Below are 27,749 nucleotides of genomic sequence, written 5' to 3' on the forward strand. Positions count from 1 at the left end.
CAAAAATTTACATATCACATTTTCTTGTCAAAAGGTAAGACCGTGCAAAGTAGCTCGGATGTCTATTCTTAGTTCTAACTTTCCAGGAGTCATTGTCAAGTCGTCAAAGAAAACCCATTTTTTCATTAAGGCGTGATTAAAGACCTCTTCTTGTTCATTTCCATCTCCCACGTTGCTAATTTATTTCTTGGAGAAAAACATTTAATATAAAACCTCACATTTACGAGTTCAACTTATAAGGAATACAAATTATTATTTGCATCGGAAACAAAAATTAAAATAAAGAAAAACAAAAATTCCAACAATTTGATTGAGATTCAAGATGACTTAATAAATTCATCCTAGAATTATTGTAAAATAAAGTCCAGGTATGTATATAAAGAATTACTCTTCGCAGAAAAAAGTCTAATTATTTATCCATACGTATCTATGTATACAAAAAAAGTTCAATATTGTTAATGGAATTTTTGTGAATTTTTAAAAATTCATTCATATTCCTCAAAATAACCCTGAAAGTCAATGACTTTGGCATAGAATACAAATAACAATAAAATAAAATTAATAATAATATCAATTCATCAATGCACGACTAACGACTTAAGTCATTTCATATTTAAAACGGTCAGTCTAGCGTGAAATTAATTATATTCTACTTCTTCTTCTTCTTGTGTGGATGATGGACAAATAAAAATATAAAATTTATTGCAACCACAAGTGCAACAAACGCACTTGAGGATTTAAGACCGTGCTAATAATTATAAATTCATGCTAATAATTATAAATTTATAATACAACCCTCAAGGAAAAATAGAAGAAGAACAAAAAAGATGCGCCTCTATACTTCCGGTAAATTCGTGTCATTCAAAACTCAATAAATGTCTCATTTTCAACAACGCATATATTCTCCTCCTCCACCTTTAAATCAATTCGAAATTTCAAAATCACAACAAAAGCAAACTTTTTGATAGCTTCTTGATCTTCCTTTTCTCACTTTTAACTTGATCTTGAATTTTAAGTAAGAAATTGTTGAACTTTTGTGTGTTTTAAATTTTTCTCAAAAGAAAAATATTTGCATTGCATTTGCACAACTGACGACTTGGACTTCCTTTGACGTCAATGTGTCCTCTTTACTTTCTTTGCAAAAATGATTATCATCATAAAATTCCTCATATTAATAATAATATGATTATGTTATTATTAATTATATGATGTGTCTCCAACAAAGAGCTCTTACTTCTGGTCAACTATGTGACAACTGCCAATAATAATATTATTTAAGTTCATTTGTCACCACCACGGGGCACCTCCTTCCTTTCTGTTGGTGCTAAGAACCGTCCAAAACAATAAACTTGCAATGGTGGTACTTTTTTTGAATTTGAAAGAATTTCTCTCAGTTATTTCTTTTTATTTTGTTTGTCAGGAAAAAAGGTAAAAATGATTTGAATGATTTAAGTGATCGTGGATCATTGATGCAAGCAGCCGCCGGCCTCCAACGACGCTGGCTGTCTACAAACCATACAGACAGAGATAATGATGATCTCTGCTGACAGATAGAATTTCTTTGGTTATTTAAAATTAATTATTTAATTATGTTTTGTTGGATAAATCAATTCTGAATTCTCACACTCACGATTTTGTTTATATCGAGACGGAACCAGACGTAGTCATTTAATTTGATTAAAAACGTGCATCGTCGATGTAAATCATTTCTAAATTTATTCTTAATTCCTTGCTTTACAGAAAAAATATGACTGGGATTTCGATAAATTAAACAAAAACAAAAGTAACTCACGTTTTACACTCCGAACTGCTAGGCGCTCTAAGTTCCAACATTTGTGATGTCTTCGTTATGATAAGGAAGAATGTATTCTTATCGACCGCAGATTGTCGCACCAAAGTTTGCTGATCAAAACATGTTATTGGACTGATGAATTTATTCACCTCGGTTGTTCCAGTTGCGGAAATATTTTGAAAATTTTTCAACGCATATTTATCGTCCTGGAAAATATTAAATTTCATCAAATTATTAAGTTTAAGTTTTTAAAAATTAAATTATTACCTGTTTTGTTAGCAAAAGCATCATATTTTCAAAGAGAAGTCCATGCAATTGTGTGCCGGGATTCTTTTTCATTGTTAAACTTCCATCGTGGATAAGTTTAAGTTGAGTTAAGTCCAAATTCTGAAAAGATTAAATTAAACAATTATTTTTATAATATTGAATTAAAGATGAAGAATTTGATTCTTTATTACTGAATACAATGTATTGAAAAATGTATGATGTATGTACAAGTCTTGAAAATTACTAGCGTGAACAACATTTGAATACAAAATTAAGGTGTTCATTGATAATAAAAATAAGATAAGAGAATTAATAGCAATAGCAATGGAGTGTGTTGTTACATTTATAGCAGTAACATATTTGATAAGGTTATTCAATTAAAATCAAAGCCTATTTTTTAAAAACTGATATTCGTGAGATTGAAATACAATTTCATCAATAAACCATTAGTTTCACATGAAAATAAAGAGTAGGAACATGTTTGCCTTTTTAAGTGAAAAACGTTAAATGAACATAAATGTTTCGTATTAAAAACATAAAAAAGAATCTACAAAAAAAGGAACCAAATTAATATGAGCTTATTTCTTATTGGCCAATGGGCCAGAACGTTATAAATTTAACAACATTCCACTACAAAAAGTCTTTGGCGTTCTTAGTTGGATGTGAGGGATCAGAACGTGAATTAAAAATTAAAGCATTTAACCTTCGAAGTGCAATTTGCCTTCTATCCAAAGTATGGAATGGATTGCAGTCAGATCCATTAAAAAAATGTTGGAATGTGTTGAGGGCTTCTCATTATGATGAGCTACCTTTGAGCACAGTTGGAGCTTAAATTATCAATGGAAACGCGGTCGTAGAATCCATATCAACTCTCTTCAATAAAATTTCCGTCAACGAATCCATTTATAAATAAGATTAGGTTAGGTTAAAGTGGCTGCAGATTTAGAATCCACACACTTAGGCCAAAAGAATAGGCCCATTGTGATACCACATGAATCTAGAGAATTACTTCTTACAAGTCGAACCATTTTGAGCTTTTTATAAAGCGAAGAAGATATTTGATTTCCTTATTAGCTAGTTCACTGGGATTATCAAAAAGGTAGTCTTCCAGATGAAGTTTACGTCTTAGTAAAAGAGCAGGACAAGTACAGAGAAGGTGAGATATTGTTTCCTCTTCTTCCTCGTCCATAAGGATCCTGCAGAAGTCATTTGAGGCTACACCAAGTCGTATTGCGTATCTCCCTATTAGGGAGCTAATATGAAGTCTGCTTTGAGATATGAAGCGCTTTAGGTCCAGTCAGGCCATATGAGTTTTGTGGCTGCGCATATTGGTCAATTGTCAAACCTAGAGTTTGCTATCGCACAAGCTGTTTCTTTTAGCAGAAGTTTACGTATAGCTATCGGTTTACATATCTTCTCCCTTTCAGGTGTAATAGGTACGATGGTTCTATTTTTAGCGAGTTCATCGGCTCTAAAATATCCCGGTACCCAACATAGGTGAATGTTAAATTGCTGCGCCATCTCCATAAGAGACGATCGACAATCGAGGGCCGTTTGAAATTTGGTTGTGACACCATCAAGAGCAGCCTGACTGCTAAGAAGATGCGGATATCAGAAGTTGATATCACGTTTTCTCTTAGCCAGAAGAGAACCTCTTTGATCGCTAAAATGTACGCTTGCAATACGCTACAATGATTAGGAAGGCGGAATGAGATGCTTAGATTAAGCTTTTCTGAGTACACACTACTACAAACTTCCTCATTTGTCTTGGATCCATTTGTATAAAAAGGGATGCATTTTTCATCCAGGAGTTTTTTGTCTTCCCATTTATCTCTGGATGGATGGATACCTGGAATTTGCTTCCTATGGCTTTCTTGCAAAGGAAAAAAACTACTGTAGCTTTTTTAACTCATTCCTGAATATTAGGCTTCCAACTTAATTTGTTGTCCAATATCAGACCAAGATATTTGGCTTCATTGGTAAAAATTAGTACACCTTTTATTGAAGGAGGTACAATTACTGGAATCTTGTATATCCGTGTAAAAAGGGAAAGGGAATGAGTTATATGAGCTGCTGGGTATTTATTATATACATTGTAAGAAGTGTCTCCAAAATGCAAATGCATAGGTCTGGAAATCTTATTACAACAGTTTTAATACGGTTTAAATCCTAAATTTAGTTTTGTTTGCTTTCAATGCAAGAGCTGAGTAAGGTTATTAAATAAAAACTAATAGGGATTATTATTTCATTTGCATCTTAAGTTTGTAACAATTTGAAAGCTTTATGAACTCAAGGATCTCGATTTTTGACGAGAAATCGGTTAAGTTTGTGTGAAGTGATCGTCGAAAAAGATACGAATAAGTAAGTAAAAACAAAACATAAAAAATCAAATACTAAGTTGTTATTTTGATCCTAAATAGTTATAACAAAAAACAATTGAAGGTTTCGTAAGAATCTGATAGTAAAAATAAGAGTTGACACCCACTTAAAGAATTCAACGAAATTTTCAAAATGCACAAGTTTGTAATTTTGTCGAATAAAGTTTTGTAAAGTAAGGGAAAGTTTTTGTAGTCCGTCTTAAAACTCTACAAACCTAAGTAAAACAAAAAATGTGTACTTTAGTGTAAAATGCAAAGTGGGAGAACAAGTGAAACCGCTTTATGTACCTACTCAATAAGTTTATCTTAAAACTTAATGCAGAAGATTGACAACCATTGATGTACTTTTACACATTGAGTTGGTGGATTTAATTGTAGTTTTGTAAAAACAAAAATTGAGTTTTTAAACCAATCCCTTAAGATTTTAAAATTTTATCATTTAGTACGTTTTTGTAAAAATCTTAATAAGGACGATTTTAAGCTATTATCTTTTTGGCAACACTGGTTTAAACATATGACGCACGTTTCGTGTTTTGTTTCACTGTCAAACATCTTCAGTTTGGTCTATAGTTTAACCATGAATCGTCTTACAAACGAACAACACTTGCAATTTATTGAATTTTATCATCAAAATGAATGCTCTGTTAAGTTAGTTCATTACGCGCTTTTTCCATTTATTTGTGTTCAGCGACGAAGTCCATTTTTGGCTCAATGGGTACGTACTTAAGCAGAATCGTCGATTTTGGAGTGAATATCAACCAGAAGCATTGCAAGAGCTACCAATGCATCCAGAAAAAGTCACAGTTTGGTGCGGTTTATGAACTGGTGACATCACTGGACCGTACTTCTTCAAAGATGATGCGAATCATAACGTAACTGTGAATGGTGAGCACTACCGTGAGATGATATCCAACTTTTTTTTTGCCCAAAATGCAAGAGCTTGACTTGCATGACATGTGGTTTCAACAAGACGGTGCCACATGCCACACAGCACGCGCAGCAATGGGCTGATTGAGAGGCAAGTTTAGTGAACATTTTACTTCACGTTCGGGACCGGTCAGTTGGCCGCCTAGATAGTTCGAATTAACAATTTTTACAATTTTTTGTGGGGCTATGTTAAAGTTCAAGTCTATACAGACAAGCCCGCTCCCGCTTCAATTGACGCATTGGAAGACAACATTGAATTATTTATTCGTGAGATAGCGGCCGAAATGTTGGAAAGAGTATCACAAAATTGGACTAAGCGGATGGACCATTTAAGGCGCCGCCGCGGCGCGCAATCAAGGTCAACAATCGCATGAAATAATCTTTAAACAATAAATTATATGGACCGTACTATCGATTTGAAAACTATTCTATAGCTTTTAAAAAATAATTTATAATTATTTCATTGGTTAAAAAATCAAACTTATTAAAATGATTTGTCTTGTTATTTTTTTACAATGATTTATTTTTAGTACTTCTGTAATGTTGGTAAAAGTAGACTTAGTTTGTAAATTTTGAGAAAATATTTGTGTTGTTTTTTAAGGGAAGTGGATTGCATTCCATTTAAAAGCTTTAAAATACACCACCACAGCATTCGGAGAATTTATTGTCAAATAAATAAAATTAAAAGACGGAATAGCTTTTAAACGATTACAAATTCTCAACTTTGGAATAAGCCAAATAAATTTCATGGTCAATGGGTTATTTATTTATTGAATTTAACTCCTAAAAGAATGCAAAGATTATCCAAGTTAAAAATTATGAAAATTGAAAACAAACTTCCTAAAGAACTTAAACAATGCGAATATTTATGCAAGAGACATTTTAGAACGTAGTGTTTAATAACATAATTTTTGAACTTAAATATTTTACTTCCATATCACAAACCAGCTGGTTTTAAAAAGCATTATGTCACCCGTGCATTTCGAGAAATTAAGTATGGAGAGACGGAAAAAATGAATCAAGTTGTATTGTTAACAATGAACGAGAAGCACAAACATAGTTGTTGTAATGACAGAAAAGAAATAATTTAAATAGAGCTGGGCAGGACATAATTCTAAAACAAAATATCAATGATAGACAAAAGTAAACTTTTTTTTTTAGGAGCATAAGAGGGCGTAGTTCCCGTGGCATGATGGTTAGTGCGTTGGATTGTTATGCTAGAGATCTTGGGTTCAATCCATGCTAATACCATCTAAAGTTGTTTTCACGGTTACTGCCTCTTGTGAGGAATTGACAAATTCTCCAAGAGTAATTCATGTCATGAAAAGTGCTTTCAAATTAACCGTTCGGATTCGGCTTAAAACTTCATTCCTGACAACATTACTCGCACATTGTAATGGTTGAAAGTCGTAAGTCACTAGACTCTAGTTCTCAACGGACTGTTGCGCCACCTAATTTATTTATTTATACTAAGAGGGCATCTGAGAAAAAGAGATGGTTTGCCTACATGAATCCTTTCATCAAAGCTTTACATTATAATGCCGAAACAGAGATATGTAAAGGCTAATGGGGGATAAATTGAAATTAATACAAAGTGTATATTTTCAAAATAGTCAAATAAGTATTATATTTTTTTTTTGTAGTTATGTGTTTCAAAGACCGAGAACTTGAAGAGCGAAATAGGAAGCTTGTTTGTTGAACTGTAGTCGTTATTTACAAATAGCAGAATAATGATAAGATAAGGATAATGGTTCACACACTTTATTTCAATCTAAGTTTCTGTATTTAAAATTTCAGTTTTGAAAAGAAATGTATAGTTTTTGACACATTTAACTGAACTTTGATACCCAATATGAAGTTGAAGCATAACTAAAAAAGTTATATCAGTTAATAGAAGGATTTAGAGGCCGGTTATAGCTATCAGTAAAATTTGAAACAGGAGGAATCTGAAAAGTTTTACTGATGAGCGTTTATAGCAATCAGTAAATTTACGTGATTAAATTAAATGTCACTTTTTTTTACTGTTGCTGTCATCAGTATATTTTTAATAATGTGATCGGAACATTAAAAAACTGGAACACCAACGATACATTGAATTTGATCATTGAAAACAAACATTGGAATTTTTTTGGAAGGTCGTTTATAGCTTTCATTAAAAATTTCTGTTATTGAAAAAAAATTCCTGATTGAAAGCCACCGAACAAATTTTACTGACAGAAATCTGTCATTGGAATTGTGTGAAATTGGAACACAAATCAGTGGAACGATTCGTTTCACTTTTGAACATTAAAGTATCAGCTGTTCAGAAAAACGAATTTCCGTCCGGAAAATAGAAAAATAATTTTTTTTTCAAAAAAATTCTTTGTGTGATTTCTGATCGATCAGTATATAATTTTCATTTCTACTCAAAGGAAAACACCGTCATATATCGCTTCAAAAATGCTTCCGGATAGATTTCAATGATAGCTCTAACTGGCGCTTTAAGCTCAATATGAGCAAGGACTTAAGGAGCTATTGAAAATAAAATATTTTCTCGAAATATTTCCCTCTCTGGAAAATCGAGATCGTATATAATATGATGACGATTTCTCAGAATCAAATGGAAGCGGGTTAACAAATTTGCACCAAAAGTTGGCTTTGAGTTCAGAGAATTTCTGTTCGAGGCAAGTTTTTTTCAAAGGATCTTCCTTCTAAAATGATTCAATAGCGCGAGAAAAATGTCAATGGAAAAATGTGTTTCAAAACAAGAAAACTTATTTAGTTTTGTTTGACATAAAAATGGTAATAAATTCATAATTGCGCTTTGATTTCGATTCTAAAGAAGTTGATAGCTATGAATCAGAACTTATTTTGTATAATAATCGATTTAAACCTTTAAGGTTAGTTTTATATACAATACATTTGGCTAGCTTATATTTGTAGGATAAACGTCTGATTAACAGAGCAGTAGAATAAAATGTTTTAAGAATTCATAATCTAAGAGTCAAATAAGCTTTGTATTCCTTCTAAAAAACACATTTTAATTTTGAAATAAGAATAATTGAGCATTGAAATTCATAAAAGCAGTCATCAGAGTTTAAAAAAAAAATATGAAAAATTTGTAAAAGAACTCTAATTTATATTCTTGAGAATACGGAAGTCTCTAGGTTTTAAGAAAATTATGGAAAAATGGAGAACCTTTTGATTGCTCAATTTTAATGTAATGAATCCTACCTATTATTTAATGTAATATAAATTTATATACAATTTTAAATACTTACTCTAAATTCCTCTTTGTCAAATGTTGACCTGTCTAATTTCCGCTGTATTGTCTGCAATCTATGAAGAGAATGAAATTCGAATTAAAATCCCCAAAATATACAAAATGCTACAAACAAAAAATATAAAAACTCACTTGTGTGCATCCTCAGCGGTCTTCACAGCCTGATTTACATCAACTAATATCCTCTTCGAATAATCCAAAGCACGTTGCACAGCTTCAGCTTCCTCATGATCATCGGGCACCACACGTTTTGTTATTTTATATAAATTCTCAAACAACAATGGATATTTGGTTAAACGTTGCAATACAGTTGGTAGTAAATCTTTTAATTGCAAACGTCTGCAGGCTTTATTAGCTTCAGCTTTGGTAAGAAATCTTTGGAGATTTTCGTCTTTGCGTCGTTTCTCTTTTAATGCTTCGAGAGCAATTTGTTGACGTGCACAAAATTTTGCAGCATGTTCGCGTAGCTCCTCACCCGATTGACCATCGAACATACCAGCCAATAAATCACCAACATGTTGGACAATATGATTATGCTCTAAACGTCGCATTTTTAATTTTTGCTCAAATGAACTATGGAGTTCTTTGAGCGATAGTAAGGCAGGCGGAAATAGTAAATGCAAATGATCGTGCGGCAATGCGCCACACTCTTGGAGTGGTCGCATAAATATACCCTCCAGGAGTTTTAAGGTACGAACGTGACTTCGTTCTGTTTGATAGATTTCTGTAAAGTAAACATTTGTAGACATTTTTGATTAGAACAATTTTGGACTAAAAAGACAAATTATAAGGACTTACCGTTTATAATTTCCTGGCGTTTTTTCTCTGCATCAGTAAGTGCTGCCAACACTTCAGCTGCAATATTCGAACTCCAGTCAACTTCATTTGCTAAATCATCATCGTCATCACTATCAACCCATGGTTTGGGTCCAGTAACTGAATTATGTGCTTGATTAGTAACATTTGTGTTATTACTAATGTGTGTTGTAATTGTTGTTGGAATCTGTACTGGACCACCAACTTGCTCCATTGAGGTACTTGGGCTCTCAGAACCACCCCCAGATGATAGACTAGAATTAGAGCTCGCTGTATAGTTGGAATTGGATAATCCCAAATCGGGTTGGTCATCACTAAAAAAGTAAAACAAAATTTAAAAGTTAAATATGTTTTTTAATAAAATTTAATAATTATGTTTGTTTTAAAAAATATAAATTGAATTGAAAGAAAAAAAAAACAACACATCACAGCAATTTTTTCAGCTAAGATTCAAACTTACTTATCATAGTTATAACCAAGGATCTCCTTGAAACTCTTACTCCTTGTGTAACGTATTTTGCTCTTCATTATGATGGTGTTTCTTTACGCTGCTTCTAGAGGAGCGGGCACTTTGGTATTTTTTTTTTCAGTTTATTTTTTTAAGTACGAAATAAAAGTTCTAAAATAAATGCCTGTGAGAGGATTTAACGTTGCAAATTGTTAATTTATTTTGTAGAAAAGTGGAAAATATTAATACACCTGTTGCCTTAACGGTCTTAATATTCAAACTGTCGGCCCAGCCTAGACATCATACAAGTCAAGTGTCCTACATTTCCAACCACCCCAGACGCAATAGGGGTTCTATTCTAGACGTAGAAGTAGATGATGATGACGAAGAGAAAGAGGACGAGGATGAGGAGAAGAAGGAAGAACAAGACGAGTGATGATGATTGCACTCTCACCTTAAGTGTTATAGAGTGTAGGTATATAAAAAAAGACATAGAAAACCGAACCCAACTTTTTTAGCTTTTTAGGTACCAAGTGAGTGTAGTCTGGCCAACCAGCCAAGAAGCAAGAACCAACTCAGGATGGGAAAGTTTTCAAGGAAATTTACATCAGTTGTGGAAAAATTTATTCTTCCTTTTCGAGGGCAAGTGAGGATAATAATAATTGTACAACAGTCCAACAGTACAACACCTAAACCTATTTGTTTGGGGGGCTAAACGGAAAACTGGGTCTGCGGGCATTCGTTGTATATTGAATGTATGATGGTGAGTGAAAGTAGCTATTCAATTTGTGTAATTAATATCCGGCATAATAGATGGCTGTCAATAGAAATAGTTCATTCGGATACCGTTTATCTATCATGATGGCTCTACATCCGGAAGGAAATTGGAAAAAAGTGAGATATTGATTTACTATGCGAGTAATAGAGTTTTATCTTTCATCTATTTATCGCCGCCACATGAGTCTTTTCATTGTTTTTTTTTTTTTTTATTTTGTGTTGTGTTATTTCTTTAGAGAAAGGGTTGAAGCTATCAATAGTCCCATAAGAGTTTAGCATAACGAAGCAACTATTTTGTTTAATGGATGAGAAGACCTCACACGCAAGGTCGTTGTCTGATATGAGAGAAAAAGTGTCGGTTGCCTTTTTTAATAAAAACAATATAATGAATTTATGTAAATATGTACATATGTATGTACATATGTACATATGTATGTTTGAAAGTAAATAAATGGGTGTAGAGAATATGTATTATCACTTGTGAGTTTTTAGTTTCACAGAAACAAGGCAACACATTTTTTTTGAATGATTGATCTTTAAGATAGATTTTTTTTGAAATTACAGCTATGGCCGAAATAATAGAAACAAAATTTAGTTTTTGGGTAGAAATGTTTTAAGAAATTTTGCAAGGCAACACATCTTAATTTGTAATTATTGTTAATTTGTAATTTTTAATATTAATGTTTGATATCAAGATTTTGGAGTTTATTTGCTGCCGGCTTCATGAAAGGCTGTTCAAAAAACAAATAGGAACGTTTGATTTTGGGACCAATTAAAACGGTTAAGATCACTGAAACCAATCATTGAAATTATAGCGATCATTGAAAACATAACTGACAGGTGTGTATAGAGAGAAAATGGAACGATTACATCCCAAATTATAATACCAAATGATCTAAAATCAAAAATAGTAATAGAATGCCGCAAAGTGATACATTTACTCAGCGAATCGAAAATAGAAACCCTTCGTTAAGTCCAAAGACTTAGTGAATGAAAGGACAGACAAATGGGTTAAAAATAGAATAAAAAAATATGAGATTTTCTGGAAAAAGAAATCGTGTTACACTTTTTGATATTCCATTCAAGGCTCTTGATATGACACCAATTTGATAAAGAACCAATGTCAGATTACATAAGTTGACAATCGTCCAAACTCGAAACTTTTGAAAATATTTTCAGGTCGTCTGCATATAAAAAGCATTCACAATAATTAAAGACCGAGACAATATCGTTAACGAACATTATGAAAAGGAGCGGACCTAGGTGGTTACCTTGCGGGACACCTGATGTATTCTGAATTTCCTTCGAGTATGTATCTCCAATCTTAACTTGTTGTGTTCTACAAGATAAATATGACGATAACCAACGAAGAAAGTGAGAGTTAGTTTTTTCAGAAGTGTTTACAGAAGTGTTTGGTGGTTCACAGAATCAAAGGCTTTACTAAAGTCAGTGTATACAGCGTTTAATTGAAATGTTTGTTCCATAGCATTAGTGGCATACGAGGTGAAATAAGTTAAATTGGTAACAAAACCATGTGTACTTCTGATAAATATTCACTTGTAAAAAAATCAAGCTTTATTTTCACCATGCTTTCCAAACGATTTGGGAATTGCGGAGAGTTTACAAATACCCCCATAATTTTCTACATCATTTTTAGAACCTGATTTGTGCATATCGACCAAGTAAGAAAGTTTCCATTAATCAATAAAAATACCTTCTTGGAGGGACTTGTTGAACATGCTTAGTAAAGGAGCACAGATGGAATCACAACAATTTTTTAAAACTGCCGAAGGAATGCCACCTGGTCCAAAACTATTAGACTATGGAATCTAAATTCGACGATTCAACACCTGTGAATAACATGGTATTTGGAATCGCTATCGATTTTCTTTTAGAATTGACAAACGACCAAAACAATTTACTGTTGTTTTTGATATTGCTTTCAATATTCAAGATATAAGCTTTATATAGAAACTTACTAAGAATGCCAAAATCTTTACGTATATTACTAACATTTTTATAATCCGATTGATTTTGTGATTTATTGTATTTCACGGATTTTAGAATTCCCCGCAACCGGCAGTATCCGTGAAATAAACTTTAGATAGTACAGATAGGGATCGAATCCAAGACCTCTGGCATGGCAGTTTAACGCAATAACCATCATGCCACCGGTATTGAGAATACTGTTGCGGTAAATTTTACCACAAAAAGTTTCATCTTCCTATTTGCTAACCACTCTTTAAAAATTATGACTACGGCCACGAAATTCTGGAAGAGTTCAGTAGTAACCTGGACCATCAGCTAGTGACTTGTTTTTCTATCATTTTGGGGAAAAAAATTCAACAGGTCTTACCAAAGTGTTCGAAAGGGGCCCACACCAACGAGCTGTGCGAGGGCTGGTCTACATATTGGCTTAACAAATCGGAAAAGGCATGAAGATGATACCCATGCCCAACAATGTGTGTAGTAAAGTCACCCCAACTTTAACATAGTATGGCCGAGGGCCTATCATAAAGGATTACCGATAGAAAATCAACAAATAACTTTAATTTTAATTATAGGCTTGGCTATTGGCTTTCCTCAACACGGGAGGAAGTAGTTTTACCTCAACCGAAATAAAGTGCGTGTAAAGATTTGGTGATGCGAGGAATTCAACACGATTTTCCAGAGAGTCTTAGCTGGAATGGGTTCGACGAATAAGAGCTGAACTCATTCACTGAGCTACTGGGTGAGCATATCACCTCGTTTACGAGTTGCGATAAACGATACCTGTTTTCTCGGTCACACATTTCAGCCTTATAGACGGAGGAAGTTGCGGGACCGAAACATACCGTTCAATACGCATAAGATCAGAGAAGATTGCCTGAGGGCAATTAGATGGAAGGGTCAAGCTCGCCTTGATAATGGCTCTTTCTTTTTTGGATTGCGTCCGAACCAACAAGACAATTGGAAAATAAATTTTGTAAAAAGAATCAGTCAACAAAATTTTTTTAATAGTTTTTTTTTTTAAGAAGTTTTTTGTGTTCAAGATTTTGCTGTAAGGCGAAAATTGAGGAAGAACTACGACAGCTGCTATGTGTAGTTCAAGTTGAAAAGCTAAGTTTTTTTTTGTAGAATATTGTTGTTTTATTTATTTTTCCTTCTTTTTCTGTGTCTGAGAGTTTGTACTTTTGACCTTAGCGTTCAAAATTCTGTTTTCCCGGTACTACGGGAAGTATTTATTGTTTTTTTTTTTTGTATCGAAAATTTTCTGGGAGTGATGTTTTGTATCCGTACTTTATTTTTGTCATACATTTTTATAGAGATTTGACCTTCTGTCAAAATTTCAACTTCTCAAAATCTCAAATTGTAATTTTGTTATCATAAAAGATCCTGGTTTTTAATCCCGGCTACGGCCAAGGTTTTCCAGGCATTAAAAGATAATTTTAATTTCCCATCTGGAAAACAAAATCATTCTATTATTTCTTAACTTTCTTCAAAGACTAATTTTTCAACTTTTGTTTTTAGAAAACTTCCATTATTCAGTAAAATCAAAATTTTTATTGTACAAAAAAGCAACATCTAAAAATTAAAAAATTTTCTACCGAAAATTTGGAAATGGTGACTACAACTTTTAGATGCTTTAAATCCAGTCGACAAGTGCGAAAATTTTAGTAAAAGTGTCACTCCCTTTCGGGAACAAACCATATAAATCAGTCAAATCCTAGGCGTTCTCAAGAAATTGTCATCGCTCAGACCCTGATGTTGACATATTTTGAGGTAAATTTACACCAATACAAGATAAAGAATTGTAGCCGATTGACAATTTGAAGGGACGGAAGTACGTTCTCCGTTTGAGTAAGCTGTCAAGTCCTTTTTCGAAAATCCCTTACTTGGCGTTCTTATCCTGTTAAAAGTCCCATCTTATTTTTATAATTATAAGTATAATTTCAAAATCAATCCCAGATTTCAATTCCTTCCAAAAATTTTACTTTTTAAGATTATTCTACAAATGTTTCTATTATTTTGGCGTTACTATTAATTTAGTTTTAAGCAGAATCGAGTAGAAACACTCAATAAAAAAACGCACTCTTTTACACCTTTTTAAAGTGGATACCAGGAAAAACAAAACATTATAATCAAAGGAAACTGAATCTTTTGAAAATATATATACTAATGTATGTACATATCTCAAAAAATCTTAAGCGACTATGTCTCTCGAACTTCAACGCCTACACAATTTTTGCTGGGGGTACAACAATTGTTGTTGATGTAGACGAATATTTATTGAAGCTTCTATGTGATTTTTCTTTATTTTTTTTTTTGCAAAAATAAAAAGAAAACATGAAAATGTTTATTTCATACAAATTGCTTTAAACTCAGAAAAAAGCATCTGCGCTTATTTGTTTTTACTGCGTTCATATATAGAAGCTTAGGAATTAGAAATTGAGGTCAATGTTTTTTTTTCTTCTAGTTTTGTGTTTTAATTTTCTTGTGTTTTTTTTTGTTGGTTATGAAGAATCGAACATAATTATTTTATTTTATTTATTTATAGTTATAGTTAAGGTGAAAATTGATTTAGATATAAGATTTATTAAGCCTTCTAAAGGTGGAAGACAAAATTTCGGGAAATCCAAGTTTCAAAGAAAAACATATTTTGAATGAAGTAAATTTCGGAATATTGATCTAAATGTGATTTTTTTATATATAAAATTTCCCTGGATTGAACTTTTTTCAAATAGAAAATTTGATGTATTTAAAAAGTTAATTTGACGTGTGTTATTTTATGATAAACACCCATAAAACATTATCACTGACACTTAATCCCGGGCACAGAAAACATAACTTGTCACATATCAAAAGATGACAGTACGAAAGTGGCAACTTAAACGCCAAACTCAACAGATGTCAGTTTTAAATCCAAATTGTGAAGTGATTTTCTAGCACGAACATTGGGCAGGTTCAACCAATATAAGGAGTTCATTTCCAGTCAAATTCTTTGAACGTAAATTTTGATTAAAGCAACTAGTTAGTTTTTAAAACGTCATGAATTTCAAAATTCAGAACTTAACTTCGAGAATCTCTCCTTACAGTTCATAGTACAAAAAGTACCATCAAAATTACTGTCTTCAAAACACTCCTCATGCAAGCTTCAAGTCCACCACGATTTGTATAAATTTGTAAAGAAATATTAGTTATTTCTTTTCTAAATTGACAAGAAAGCTTTTACAGGAAGCATTAAATGAAGTTGTGCAGAAAATAAATAAATCACAGAGCAATAAAGTTCAGCTAGCAGTTGAATGAAAAAAATTATCAAATGTCATTTTGACAGAAGTAGACTTGACTTGATAGTGAGGGAGATTTTTCTCGACTAACTTTCCAGTCAACATTCCATTAAAGTTGCCTTAATTGGAAGGTAATTTTTTGGCAGCAGGCCAATCAGATACCAGAAACTTGGTTAACTTTCAAGTCCCTTATGTCGTCGTTCGAAATGAATAGCATCAAAAACATACATTCTACAAGATAACAGACAACTAAATAAAAATGACGTGATTGTCAAATCAGCTGTCATTGAAAACAGTGTTACCAATGGAAATTTTCAAGTAAATTACGAATGCGGAAAAATAATTCCAAAAATATAATTATCAAAAATGTTGAGTAACTGTCAAACGATTAAAAAGCAAAAATGATTAAAATTACATAATATTGTTTTGCACTTAAGAAATGGAAATTCAAAAATTGTTGAGATATAAAATTTATTACTGATAGATTCATTTCTCCATAATATATTTTGCTATAATTACTTTCGGAATTTAATGCATTTATTAACAAACATCAACAAAAATTGTAATCCCATTAAAATTCTTCTGATGGCTCGTGCAGCACATAAACGTATAGTTGCTATTTTTATTAATAAAATAAAAATGTTAACTTCAAAAGCAATAAATTGCATTTTCTCAAGAAACAAAAAAAAAAAAAACTCATCATAAATTTAATTCTTATTTTTTAAAATTTGAAAAACAATCTCTTAACAAATTGCAGCCAAATTCTTTAAGTAGCTATCATTTTGTTTTCTTCTTTCGACAAAATTTAAAAAATAGCTTAAATTAAGACTTCACTTAACACTTTTTTTTAAAGTATATAATTCATTTTTGCAACATTGCAGAAGTGAAGAAGAAAAATATGCGTTCTGACATTAAGATTAAAGATTATATAAGGAAGATATCTTTAGCACATTCCTAGATTTTTAAAAATCCATAACCTTATTTTTTTTGTTTTGTTTTTATAAGAAGAATTTTTGATTGAAAAAGAATTCATATTTTTATTGTTATGTGTAAAATTACATTGAATTCATTGACCTCACATGATAAGTATATTGAGAAAATTCAGACGGTGGGATTTTTCTAGGATAATAAACAAAATGTCATCTTTAGAGATGATAGTCTTTGCGTTTGAATGAAGAAAAATGTATGAATACATCATTGGCGCCAGTTGAATTTAAGTTGGAAAATATTATAGACTCACCTTGGATTGTTTACATTATTATTAGTGTGTCTGACACATCCGTCCGCCCAGTCCCCTCACCTATTACCATAGCTTGGCAAATCAAATATCTTAACCACTCATTCCATAAGAAGTTTTTGTCTTAAGGTTTGTTTGTTTGTTATATTTTTTATGACGCACAGGGAGCGTCAGGGATATTTGAGAATAACAAAAACAAAAAAAAAGGAAACACAACAAGTGGGAATCACATTATTTTAAGTACTGTGGAATTTTCCCATAACTAGGACATTAATTTGTAAATCAATATCACAGGGTATTTCCATTTCAAAATTTGACAGTATGAATTTGGTTAAAAATATCAGATTGACTGATTTGTTTCACAAATTTTGACATATAACTTAAGTTGTTACTGAATACATTGATTTCAGCTGTCATCTATGGCAAAATTGGACGAAAATTCAATTTGGGCAGTCGGTTGAACTTGTTCATTTCCATGATTTAGTTTCATGAACAATTGGAAGTTCTGTTCCACTGTTCACAAATCTGGGCCTGATTACGAAGTTCTCGGCGGATCGTATTCAATTCGAAATTTCCTTATTAACGAATTCGCGGCAAAGCGAAAATAGTTCTTCCCATATTCCAGCGATTTGACACTTTTGGTTTGACAGCTTGTTGTTTTGTTTTGATAGAATTTGTGAAATTTAAAAAATAGAATGGTGGTGTATATTTAGTCTGAAAGGGAGAAATTTGAGGAATACCGGGAATCCTAAAGATGACAGGTGTCCAGGAGAATGAATGAATTTTAAAATTTTATATTTTATTGTGGACAAATTATAAGAAAATTAAAATAAAGCTAACTCACATTTTTATATAATTACAATCAAAAAAGAATCCACGAAATCAAACAGTGCAAAATAATAAACACTTTCGCCTGTGAATCCGCCAAAAAAAAACTGTCGGATTTCAACTCGCCAACAAATATTGTGACATTTCATATTCGCCTTAGAATTCGTTAATTAAAAACGAAGAAGGTGACGGCGAAAGCAATAATTGAAAAATGGCAAACTCGCTAGCAAAACGAATCCCATAATCAGGCCCCTGTTGTCAATTTAAAAGTTGACAGCTGAGAGATTTGGATTGGATCCGCCATTGGAGTTTGTTGATTTATTTAGTTATTGTTATCAAACAGGTCGAGAGGAGATTAATAAATTGGCAATTTTGTTCGATACGGGGAACTGAACAAAGATTTAAGCTTTAAGTAATTGAAGTAAGTTCTTTGAGAAAGATCTGTTTGATAATTGTTGAGATACTTGCACAAAAGTAATGAAACAAATTGGGTCCGTTCGATTGTTTTTGTGTCAAAATTGGACTAGAATGGTTAGAAATTTGCATTTTTGAAATGTTAACAAAAAAAACTTTGATAGAAATTTGACTTTAGTTAAAAAATAAATTTATAATTAATTTAACTTTTCGGGAGTTACTAGATACTTAACATATTTACGTTCATTCGAAACTTCAAATTGTTTAACAAGCTAGAATTAACCGTTCTCTCTTTTTTGACAGTTGTTCTACTACTTTTTATGTATCGAAAGATAATCGACAGAGACATTTACATAATAATGACAATGAAGAATTTTGGCCATTTTATGTTTCTTAGATTGTTAAAAAGTTTTTCGAACGACGTAATAGATTTTTTCAACACAGAAGTAAAAGACTGTTTGTGTTTGTTTCCTTTTTATTTGCAATGTGCTGTAGGGGATAATGGAGAAACTGTATGTTCAGAGTTTTGACAGAGAAAACGAAAAATGCTGTTTCTTTCTGAAAATAAGTAAATCTCTGAATTTTTCAAAGCATAAATTTTCCAACAGACAACAACAACATCTTGTGATTTAAAAGTCTCATGGCGTGATTGAAAATACATATATGACAATGACATTTGTGGAAATATTCTCATAGAAAAAGTCAATTGACACGATTACAAGACATTTAGAAAAAATGTGTACCTGTAAGATAGCTTAAGTTACCAAACACTCCCTTTTTTGATTATTTGGACGCGTTCGGTAACCTAACCAAAGCAATCAATGATTGATTGTTTCTCGAACACTGGTTATGATATATCATTTCTAGTTAAAAAGAATTATTCAACATTTGACGTATTTCGTTGGAGTAAAAAAAGTAAAATATTAAGCAAACTCAATTAGTGAGGAAAATTGTAAAAAACACGTTAGGAAACTTGCTGTTTTAACTGCACACTCAAAGTTATATTTATACTCATAATACGCTAGATAGCAAAATAACGGTAAAAATGGTGACATTGGTGACACGAACCATTAGGTCTATCATGAAAGCAATTTCCCTCGGAACTTCTTTCTTTGACGAAATTTGGAAATGCTATGATAACACTTTTGCACTTTTTCTTGTAAGTTTAAATTTTGCTTTTTACTTATTACATTTCTTTTTTTGGAAGGTGGGACATTTTATTCACTATAGTCTCCATTGTGAATATGCCAGAGCTGTCAGTTGATCTTAACACAACTGTCATAATCTAATTCGACTCCAATTATGTGGCATAATTTTTTCTCAAATGTCAAAAACACAACCAATTTCAAGAAGTCCACCCTGTAAAAGTTTTCCTCTTTCCTAGGTTTATGTTATAATTCGAATCTAATGTAGGGTTATATTAGAAGTTTCCATTGCAATTTTCAAGGATATGTGTCACAATGCTGTTGTCGTCATTTCATCGTCCTTTAAATCGTTGTCTTCGTTTTATATTCTTGCTTCCACTTTTCTCCACAAATCGTCTTGATAAATTACAAAAGTATGAAATAAATCATTAAAGAGTTCTCCGTTTAAGCTTGCATTTTAATGTGAAAATAATTCGAACATAAAAATGAATGAACAATAAAAACAAAAGTTCCTCTTATGTTTCCTGAGATTGATAGCGGTCAGTTTTTATCCCAAAAAAATGGAATTTCTGTAAAAAGCAAGCTCTCCAGTCTCCAACATATTCATATACAGAAGTTCATATACCTAACCTGACGGAAAAGTTTAATGAAAAAAAAAAAGAAGAGAATAATCACTTTTTGGTTTTTCAGGAGTTATGTCTGTTTTGACCTAAATTTTATGTTGGGGTATTTAATTTTGTACAGTGCATAGCATAGCAATGTCAAGTTGAATAAAATTTTTTGGCAGAGGGTGAGATTTTACCATTAAACATCATTGAATAAAGTTTAGGGTGAAGGACGGTAGTTTATTTTGTAGCTGTTGAATTTTATAAAATTCGAAGGACATTGGTTGGAAAATATTTTTTGGAATGGTTTCTTATCATATCTGTCTGTACTCTGTATACCCAAGAATGGAAGGTCGCACATTTTAAAGGCGGAATTACTTCAGGATAGATAGAGACACGTGCAACTTAATGGAAAGGAGATGAAGATTGTGAAAAGACAACACAATGGGAAGGAGGATATTTTAGCCCCCATGTCTGTAGAGACTCAAGTATAGTTAAGTTAACTTGACTCGATTTACATAATTTCTTCGCTTTATGTTATGAGAAACCATTTTTTACCTTGAACTTCATTTCTAAAACAACAAAAATGAAAAATGAATCAAATTTTATAAATTACAAAGTGAAATATTTTGCTAAAATGATTTTTCCTTCAACTTGAATCTAATCACAAGGGTCTATGATAAATTAATACTGACGACATCGTACCGAGCTTAGTTTATTAAATTATATTAAAAGAGCTAGTTTTCAAGACTAACTTGAAGACTTAGACGAATTTATATCACATAAGTCTCCTTAGAACACCCATGTCTACGAACCACTATCGAAGACTTTTGAATTTTGGCTTTAAGGTCAATGTTTAAGTATAATTATTTTATTTTGGTAGTGCGTACCGATAACTTGATATTAATACTTAAAGCAAGATTAGAACAGTTCAATGGTACTTGTTCTTGTTTTTGAATACTACTATCTTTTTTAATTTCTTTTGCTCTTAAAAGTACAAAGTATCAATGAATTGTAGATGTTTTATGTTCTTTTTTACCTGTACTTGAAAATTTTAAGTACCAGTTAAGAGACTTGTACTTGTGTCTTTCGATTCCTTTTTAATTTTGTTGGTGTTATATTTTTTTTCGTCAAATAAGGAACTTGAGTTCCTTTCCAATTCTTCAATTCCGATCTAGTACTTAGATTCCTTTCCAAGTACAAAAAGAATTAAATTTCTCAAGATTGTACTTTGAATTATTAAAGCACTTCAAATGAATCAAAGTAACAGCTATCCATTTTGAATAATATATTAAGCTTTAAGTGTAAAATTGGGAAACATAATTTATTCCTGTTATATATGACAAAAAATATATTAAATGCAATAAAAAGTTTAAGCTCTTTGAAAAAATTTAACCTGATGTAGTCGGAACTTTCAAATTTAAAGCGTTCGTGTTTACAAAGTACAAACCATATTTGAAAGTACTTATCTTTTTAATAACTTTTTAAGTAGAAAAGAAATTGAATTTTATTTAAAGTATCACAGCAATATAAAAAACTACTTGAGTAATTGAAAGTACTAGTACTTAACATTTTTAAGTACTTAGTAATAATAGTTTAGGTTCAGTGGATTTATGTTAATTTAAAATTATTTAATTTATGTTAATTCATATCCACAAGGTCTGATCATAAAGGATAAGCTACAATGGGCTCTCACCAGCTTCAAACCATTTAAAGCTGCATGACCAGATGAAATAATACCAGCCGAATTACAAAAGGCTTCTGATATAATTGCACTAATCCTTGAGGCAATTTTTACCAGCTGTCTTTACCTGGTCCATGTTCCCTCGGCATGGACAGAAGTTAAAGTTGTTTTTTTTTACCTTAAGCAGGTAAATGCTCGCAAGTCAATCCTAAAGATCTACGACCTATAAGTCTATCATCATTCCTTCTTAAGACCTTGGAAAGATTAATTGATATCCATTTAAGGGCACGTATCGATACAAGACTTCTGTCTTCGTCTCAACATGCCTACTGTAAAGGTAAATCGGTGGAAACAGCGTTACACACTTTAGTACGCACCATCGAATATTCCCTCCATCATAAAGAGTTCACTATGGTTGCTTTCCTTGACATCTCTAAATGTAGAGAGTTCGCTTCGGGAGTTAATTCATTTACTGCTTACTAGCAGAATAATTAACTCAAAACTGGGCAACTCTTCTAGCAGACGATTCGTTAGTAGAGGGACACCGCAAGGTGGTGTTCTATCCCCTTTCCTCTGGAACCTAGTGGTGAATAAAATCCTAACTAGTCTGGATGCGGAGGGTTTCAGATTGATAGCCTATGCGGTCGACGTTGCTATAGCAGTTTCAGGAAAGCATCTTAATATCCTGAAAGAACTCTTACAAAATGACTTGGACAGACTAATACTTTGGGCTGATCGGTGTGGACTGAGTGTTAACCCACACAAAACCGATCTGGTCTTATTTTCGAGGAGATACAAATTCCACATGTCAACCCTCCTTATATTAAAGGAATCCAATTAAAATTCTCAGACGAAGCTAAATACCTAGGTCTTGTCTTAGACAAAAAACTAAATTGGAAACGCAACGTACAGGAAAGAGTCAAAAAAGCTACTGTAGCTCTCTTTTCTTGCAAAAAAGCTATTGGTAAAAAATGGGGTTTACAACCCAGAATCACGCATTGGCTATACACATCGGTAATCAGACCGATTTTAACGTACGGTGTGGCAGTATGGTGGACTGCTTTAGAGAAAGGTATAAACAGGGATAAGTTAAATAAAGTCCAACGTTCAGCCTGCCTATGCATAAGCGGATCGCTTCGCACGACCCCGTCTGCAGCACTTGCTCTACCTTACACCTCTTGACATATTTAGCAAACAAATAGCTGCAAGCTCTGCTGTGGACTAACAACAACATTGGCCACTCCGTAATTCTAAGATACTTAGAATCCATTCCAAAGCACACAGACTACACCATCCCCCAACTACAATTCGACAGAAACTTCCAGATTTCTATACCTACCAGACCTTTTTGGGAGGATAGGACATTCTTGGAGGATGAGTCAATCCATTTTTACACAGATGGCTCAAAAACCAAAGAAAGGGTTGGTGGAGGTGTGTACTCTGAACGACTGAAATTAAGTCTCTCATTCCGCCTTCCCAATCATTGTAGCGTGTTCCAGGCGGAACTTTTGGCGATTAAGGAAGTCCTGTCTTGGCTCAAAGAAAACGTGATATCAACATCTGATATCCGTATTTTCTCTGACAGCCCGGCCGCTATCAAATCTCTGGACTCTGTCTCTACAAACTTTATAGCAGTCCATAACTGTCGATCATCTCTAATGAAGAGAGACATTCCAGGTAACTGTAAGGCAGATGAACTCGCCAGGAACGGTACAGTACAGCCCATCCTACCACGTTTGGCAAGTACTGGCATACCAATCGCTACTTGTAAACTGTTGCTAATGCAAGACGCTGCGAGGAGGGCAGGCACCAGGTGGAACAACATCACCACGTGTCAAGCCACAAAAAACATCTGGCAAACACTGGATATAAAACGTTCAAGGTGCTTGCTCTCTCTAAGCAGATCGCATATAAGCTCGATAATAGGTGTCATAACCGGACACTGTCTAATAGGAAAGCACGCCACGAGACTAGGCGTATTCTCAAATGACTTTTGCAGAAGCTGTATGGACGAGGAAGAGGAAGAAACGGTTCTTCATCTTCTCTGCACATGTCCTGCTCTAGCTCGAAAACGCAAGAATTACCTAGGAGAATTCTTCTTTAACGATCTAAACGATCTAAATCATATCGGTATAATCAGCCCCTCACGTTTCGTAAGGGACTTAAACAGGTTCCATTGAGCTTAGGAGGAAGCCTCAATATTCATGTGGTATCACAATGGGCCATTAAACAGTCCTAACTGTGTCCGTTTCCATCTTGGACAGCCACTATAACCTAACCTAACCTAACCTATGTTAATTCAAATATAAAATTAAAAACAGAAATGATTCAATCTGAACTTCCGATTCGTGTAAATTGTTGACTTAATTTCCGGCTTACTGATAAAATTCTCTTTAAGTTGAAAAATCAACAAATCTTAAATCAAGTAGAATATCACAAAATGTCCAGAGTCTTAGTATATAAGAATATTATTTTGAGAGAATTTTATTTGCAGAATGAAACGTTACTGACAGCTACATTAACCAGAATAGGAAATCATATTTTAAATTCTACATTCGTTACTTTCCTGGATCAATGATTTTTCTAAGTAATCAAACATGAATAACCTAACTTATTTAAAAAATAACAACAATCATTTATTCATTGATAAATAAATAGACTGATATGTTTTCTATTACCTACGTCAAAAATTCAATGTCTTCCTGCCTACTTATTTGGATTTCTCAGAAAGATGCAGTTTTTCAACAACAACAAATGAGAAAAGAAAAAACAAATAAATAAGAACAAATTTAGCAAACAAAAAAGGAAGAATAACAAATTGAAAAGTCATGAGATTTACATCGTAAAATTATTATTTACGAGAAGTTCCAAAAACTATTTACCACAATTTACTTTATACATCCGAAAAATAAAGATACATTTTTTTGTTTTTGGTTTCTATCCTGTTTATCTTTTATTCCAAGTAATTTCCACACAAAAACCACATAATAGTTTTCTGTTTAAGTTATTTTTTGTTGTTGATATTTAATTAAATTTAGTACAAATCGTTAAAAATAATTTAACCTCTGGAACTTGGCATTGTCTGTGGATAAATAAAATACAAAATAACGACACAGACATCAATGTCGTAAAAATGTTTTTAATTGATTTTGAAATTGAAATCAATAGATTTTCGTTTTTCATTTCACTTTAGTTAAAATTGTACAAAATTTTCGTGTTCATGAAATTGAAATTTTAACTTTTTACGACCGATCAACATTGATGACGATGATGAGGATCATTTCAAGAAATGAAAAATCTACGAGTCTCGAAATTATGAGGTCGATTGGTCGATTGGTGGTGCCACAAATATTCGGACGTAATTTTTATTGGTTTTCGGTTTTTTCCAACAAGCTTTTTGCATTTAAATCAACAAAAAAGAAAAACAGGAAAAACAAAATAACCACAAAACAAGATTATACGTATTTCCTGTTGTTTGTGCCAAAAAGGAACAAATATAAAAAATACTACATTAAAGTCCATCCAGTTGTTCTTTCAGTCTTCGTTATTCGTTTTGTTTCGTTCTCATAATAAATTTGTTTAAATAATGGTTTTTAAGTTTTGTTTTTTTTTCTTGTTTATTGAGATTTTTGAATGATACAACTTAAAAAATAACAAGTGAATCTTTTTTGAAAACGAGAGGGGAAGAAGAAAAAAAGACTGATTTCATAACATCAATAAATTCAGAACTTGTTTTTCAAAAAATGATTTATTTTGATGTTTCACCGAGATTGAATCAGGTAAAAAAAAATCAGCAAAAGTTCACTTCAAAATGAACGAAAAAGTGAAAAAACTTAAAAATTCTTTTGTTTTCAGTATTTTTTTTACCAATTTATTTTTAAAAAACAAAAACCTGTTCTACTTCCTTATCCGTTCAAAGGTTTTTATTTTCTTTTTTTAATATTCATATTTTAAAATATTAAATTTTTACAAAAAGTATCGAAAGTAATAAGTTCGTTTCTGTTGGTTGCTAAGAGCAATATAATTTTAAATGAAATCGAAATTAAATTTAAAAAAGTGCAAAAGAATTTAAAACCAAAGTAATAATAATAAAATAAAACAAAACCATAAAAATTGGTTAAAATAAACATGAAATTTTAACAGAATCGTTTTGTGGAAGCAATTTCAATAAAAAAAATATTATATTGAATATTGATGATGAAGGTAATAATTTATAACCAATTTGCACTTGGTAACTGGAAAAAAAATTGTATTCACTAAAAACTGCAAAAAATATATAATTAATGATTTTATTATAATTCATCATCATCTAATAAATTGTTTTGAAAGTTTAATTCCACTAAGGCCAATGTGCTTATTTTTTTAAAGACCTTGAAAGCTGCAAAGAAGAAGGAAATTCGATTTTTGTTTGTATTGTTTCATTAAATTGATATTAAATTCAAAATTAAACTGATTTATGTCTTTTTGTATTGATTCTTAGAAAATTAAATACATTTTTAAAACCTGAGATAAACCTTAGAGCTAGGTTCTGTATTTTAGGCTTATTGCAAACGAACTCTTCGTTTGTAGTTCTTATTTAATATTGTATGAATTTTATGAGTTCTGAGTCGAAAGCTGTTTTTTTTTTCGGGAACTGAAATGGGTTCAAGTTCATCTTAATAGAATTTTCTTAAGTTTTACCCAAAAATATTGGAGTTATTAAAAAATCGAATGTGTTAATGAAAATTATTTTTTATAGCGGTTTCATTTAAAAAAAAAATGTGAAAAACGTGATCTAAATATACAGAGCTCTAGCTCAAATTTTTTGTTATTAGCTTAAACCAGCTAAAAGCCTTGAAATCCTCCAACAATAGTTTTAATTTTCTTTATTAGATTCGATTGGATTTTGATCATAACTGTTAGGTCCTTCTTCAAACAAAATTTGAGTAAAAAATTTCAATCGTAGCTGAAAGTTAGACTTCAGCTCAGAATTTTCAAGAAAATGTCAAAAACTTTTCGACAAAGCTGAACTTTGGTAGAGAACTTCATTTATATGTCCATAACACTGTTTCAAAATGTAAACTCAATTAAGAGTGGTTCAAAAAAATTGTTTGGGGATGAGGAGATGGAAATTTCTTGAAAAATTCAGTTTCATGGAAATTTCCGAAAGTCTTTAGTTTTTACACGTTTTCTACATAAAATTAATGAATTTGAAAAAAGCGATACAAAACACTGAGATGTAAATTTTTGTTGGGTTATATTTGTTAAAATACTATTTAAGTTTTAAAGTGGTACAAGTTTTTAAAATAAATTTACAAAATTGAATTTTAATAACATCTGTACGTCTATTCCTTCTTAAGATAAGTTGGGTCTTAAATTATTTATAAATTGAGACTTCCACTGTACAACGCAATGCATAAAAGATTTCCAAATAAGAGGATTAATTGTGTCACTTTTAAAGCTTTCACCTCACTTGTCAATGAAAATACTCCATTGTCAAAAGTGGTGAAAATTAGTTCGGAAAACTGAAGCACTATAAGGTCGTCGTGCAGCACTTGCTTGACCGGCAAAATTGAAGTGGTAAACAAATTTTAACTATTGGGACAAGTTAGTGATGTTCAGGATAATGTTTTTTTACATTTACATTTCACATTACTCAGCACATAAATGTACAGAGTAGAGAACACAGCACCTTAAGCGAATAGACTATGTAAGGTGATAACAACACAAGACATTAATACAAGACAGAAGGACAAAAGAGAAAGAACACATGACAACAGCCCACGGTCTTTTATCTTTCTACTAACCACGCTCACTGATCGATGGGAGCCGAAGCTTTATCAGTGACTAGGCCGTTGCCTTGTTCAGAATCAAAAACGTGTTCGTCACTGAAAAACAACTGAGAATATTGCTGTTGAATCTT

At 32.0% G+C, this 27,749-nt stretch overlaps 1 protein-coding gene across 3 annotated transcripts in view; it reads right to left on the reverse strand.

The window, feature by feature from the left end:
• LOC129949975 (uncharacterized) overlaps positions 1-27,749 on the reverse strand; it is a 462,937-nt gene that overhangs the window by 85,263 nt on the left and 349,925 nt on the right. For all 3 annotated transcript variants that reach the window (XM_056061748.1, XM_056061732.1, XM_056061739.1), the window contains 5 exons: positions 9,425-9,756; positions 8,759-9,350; positions 8,625-8,682; positions 2,060-2,179; positions 1,793-1,998 (listed from right to left, as the gene is read on the reverse strand). In XM_056061748.1, the coding sequence (XP_055917723.1) occupies positions 1,793-1,998; positions 2,060-2,179; positions 8,625-8,682; positions 8,759-9,350; positions 9,425-9,756 (1,308 nt within the window). The remainder of the gene's footprint in view (positions 1-1,792; positions 1,999-2,059; positions 2,180-8,624; positions 8,683-8,758; positions 9,351-9,424; positions 9,757-27,749) is intronic.

This window comes from Eupeodes corollae, chromosome 1, assembly GCF_945859685.1.
Source record: "Eupeodes corollae chromosome 1, idEupCoro1.1, whole genome shotgun sequence".
Classification (NCBI taxonomy): Eukaryota; Metazoa; Arthropoda; class Insecta; order Diptera; family Syrphidae; genus Eupeodes; species Eupeodes corollae.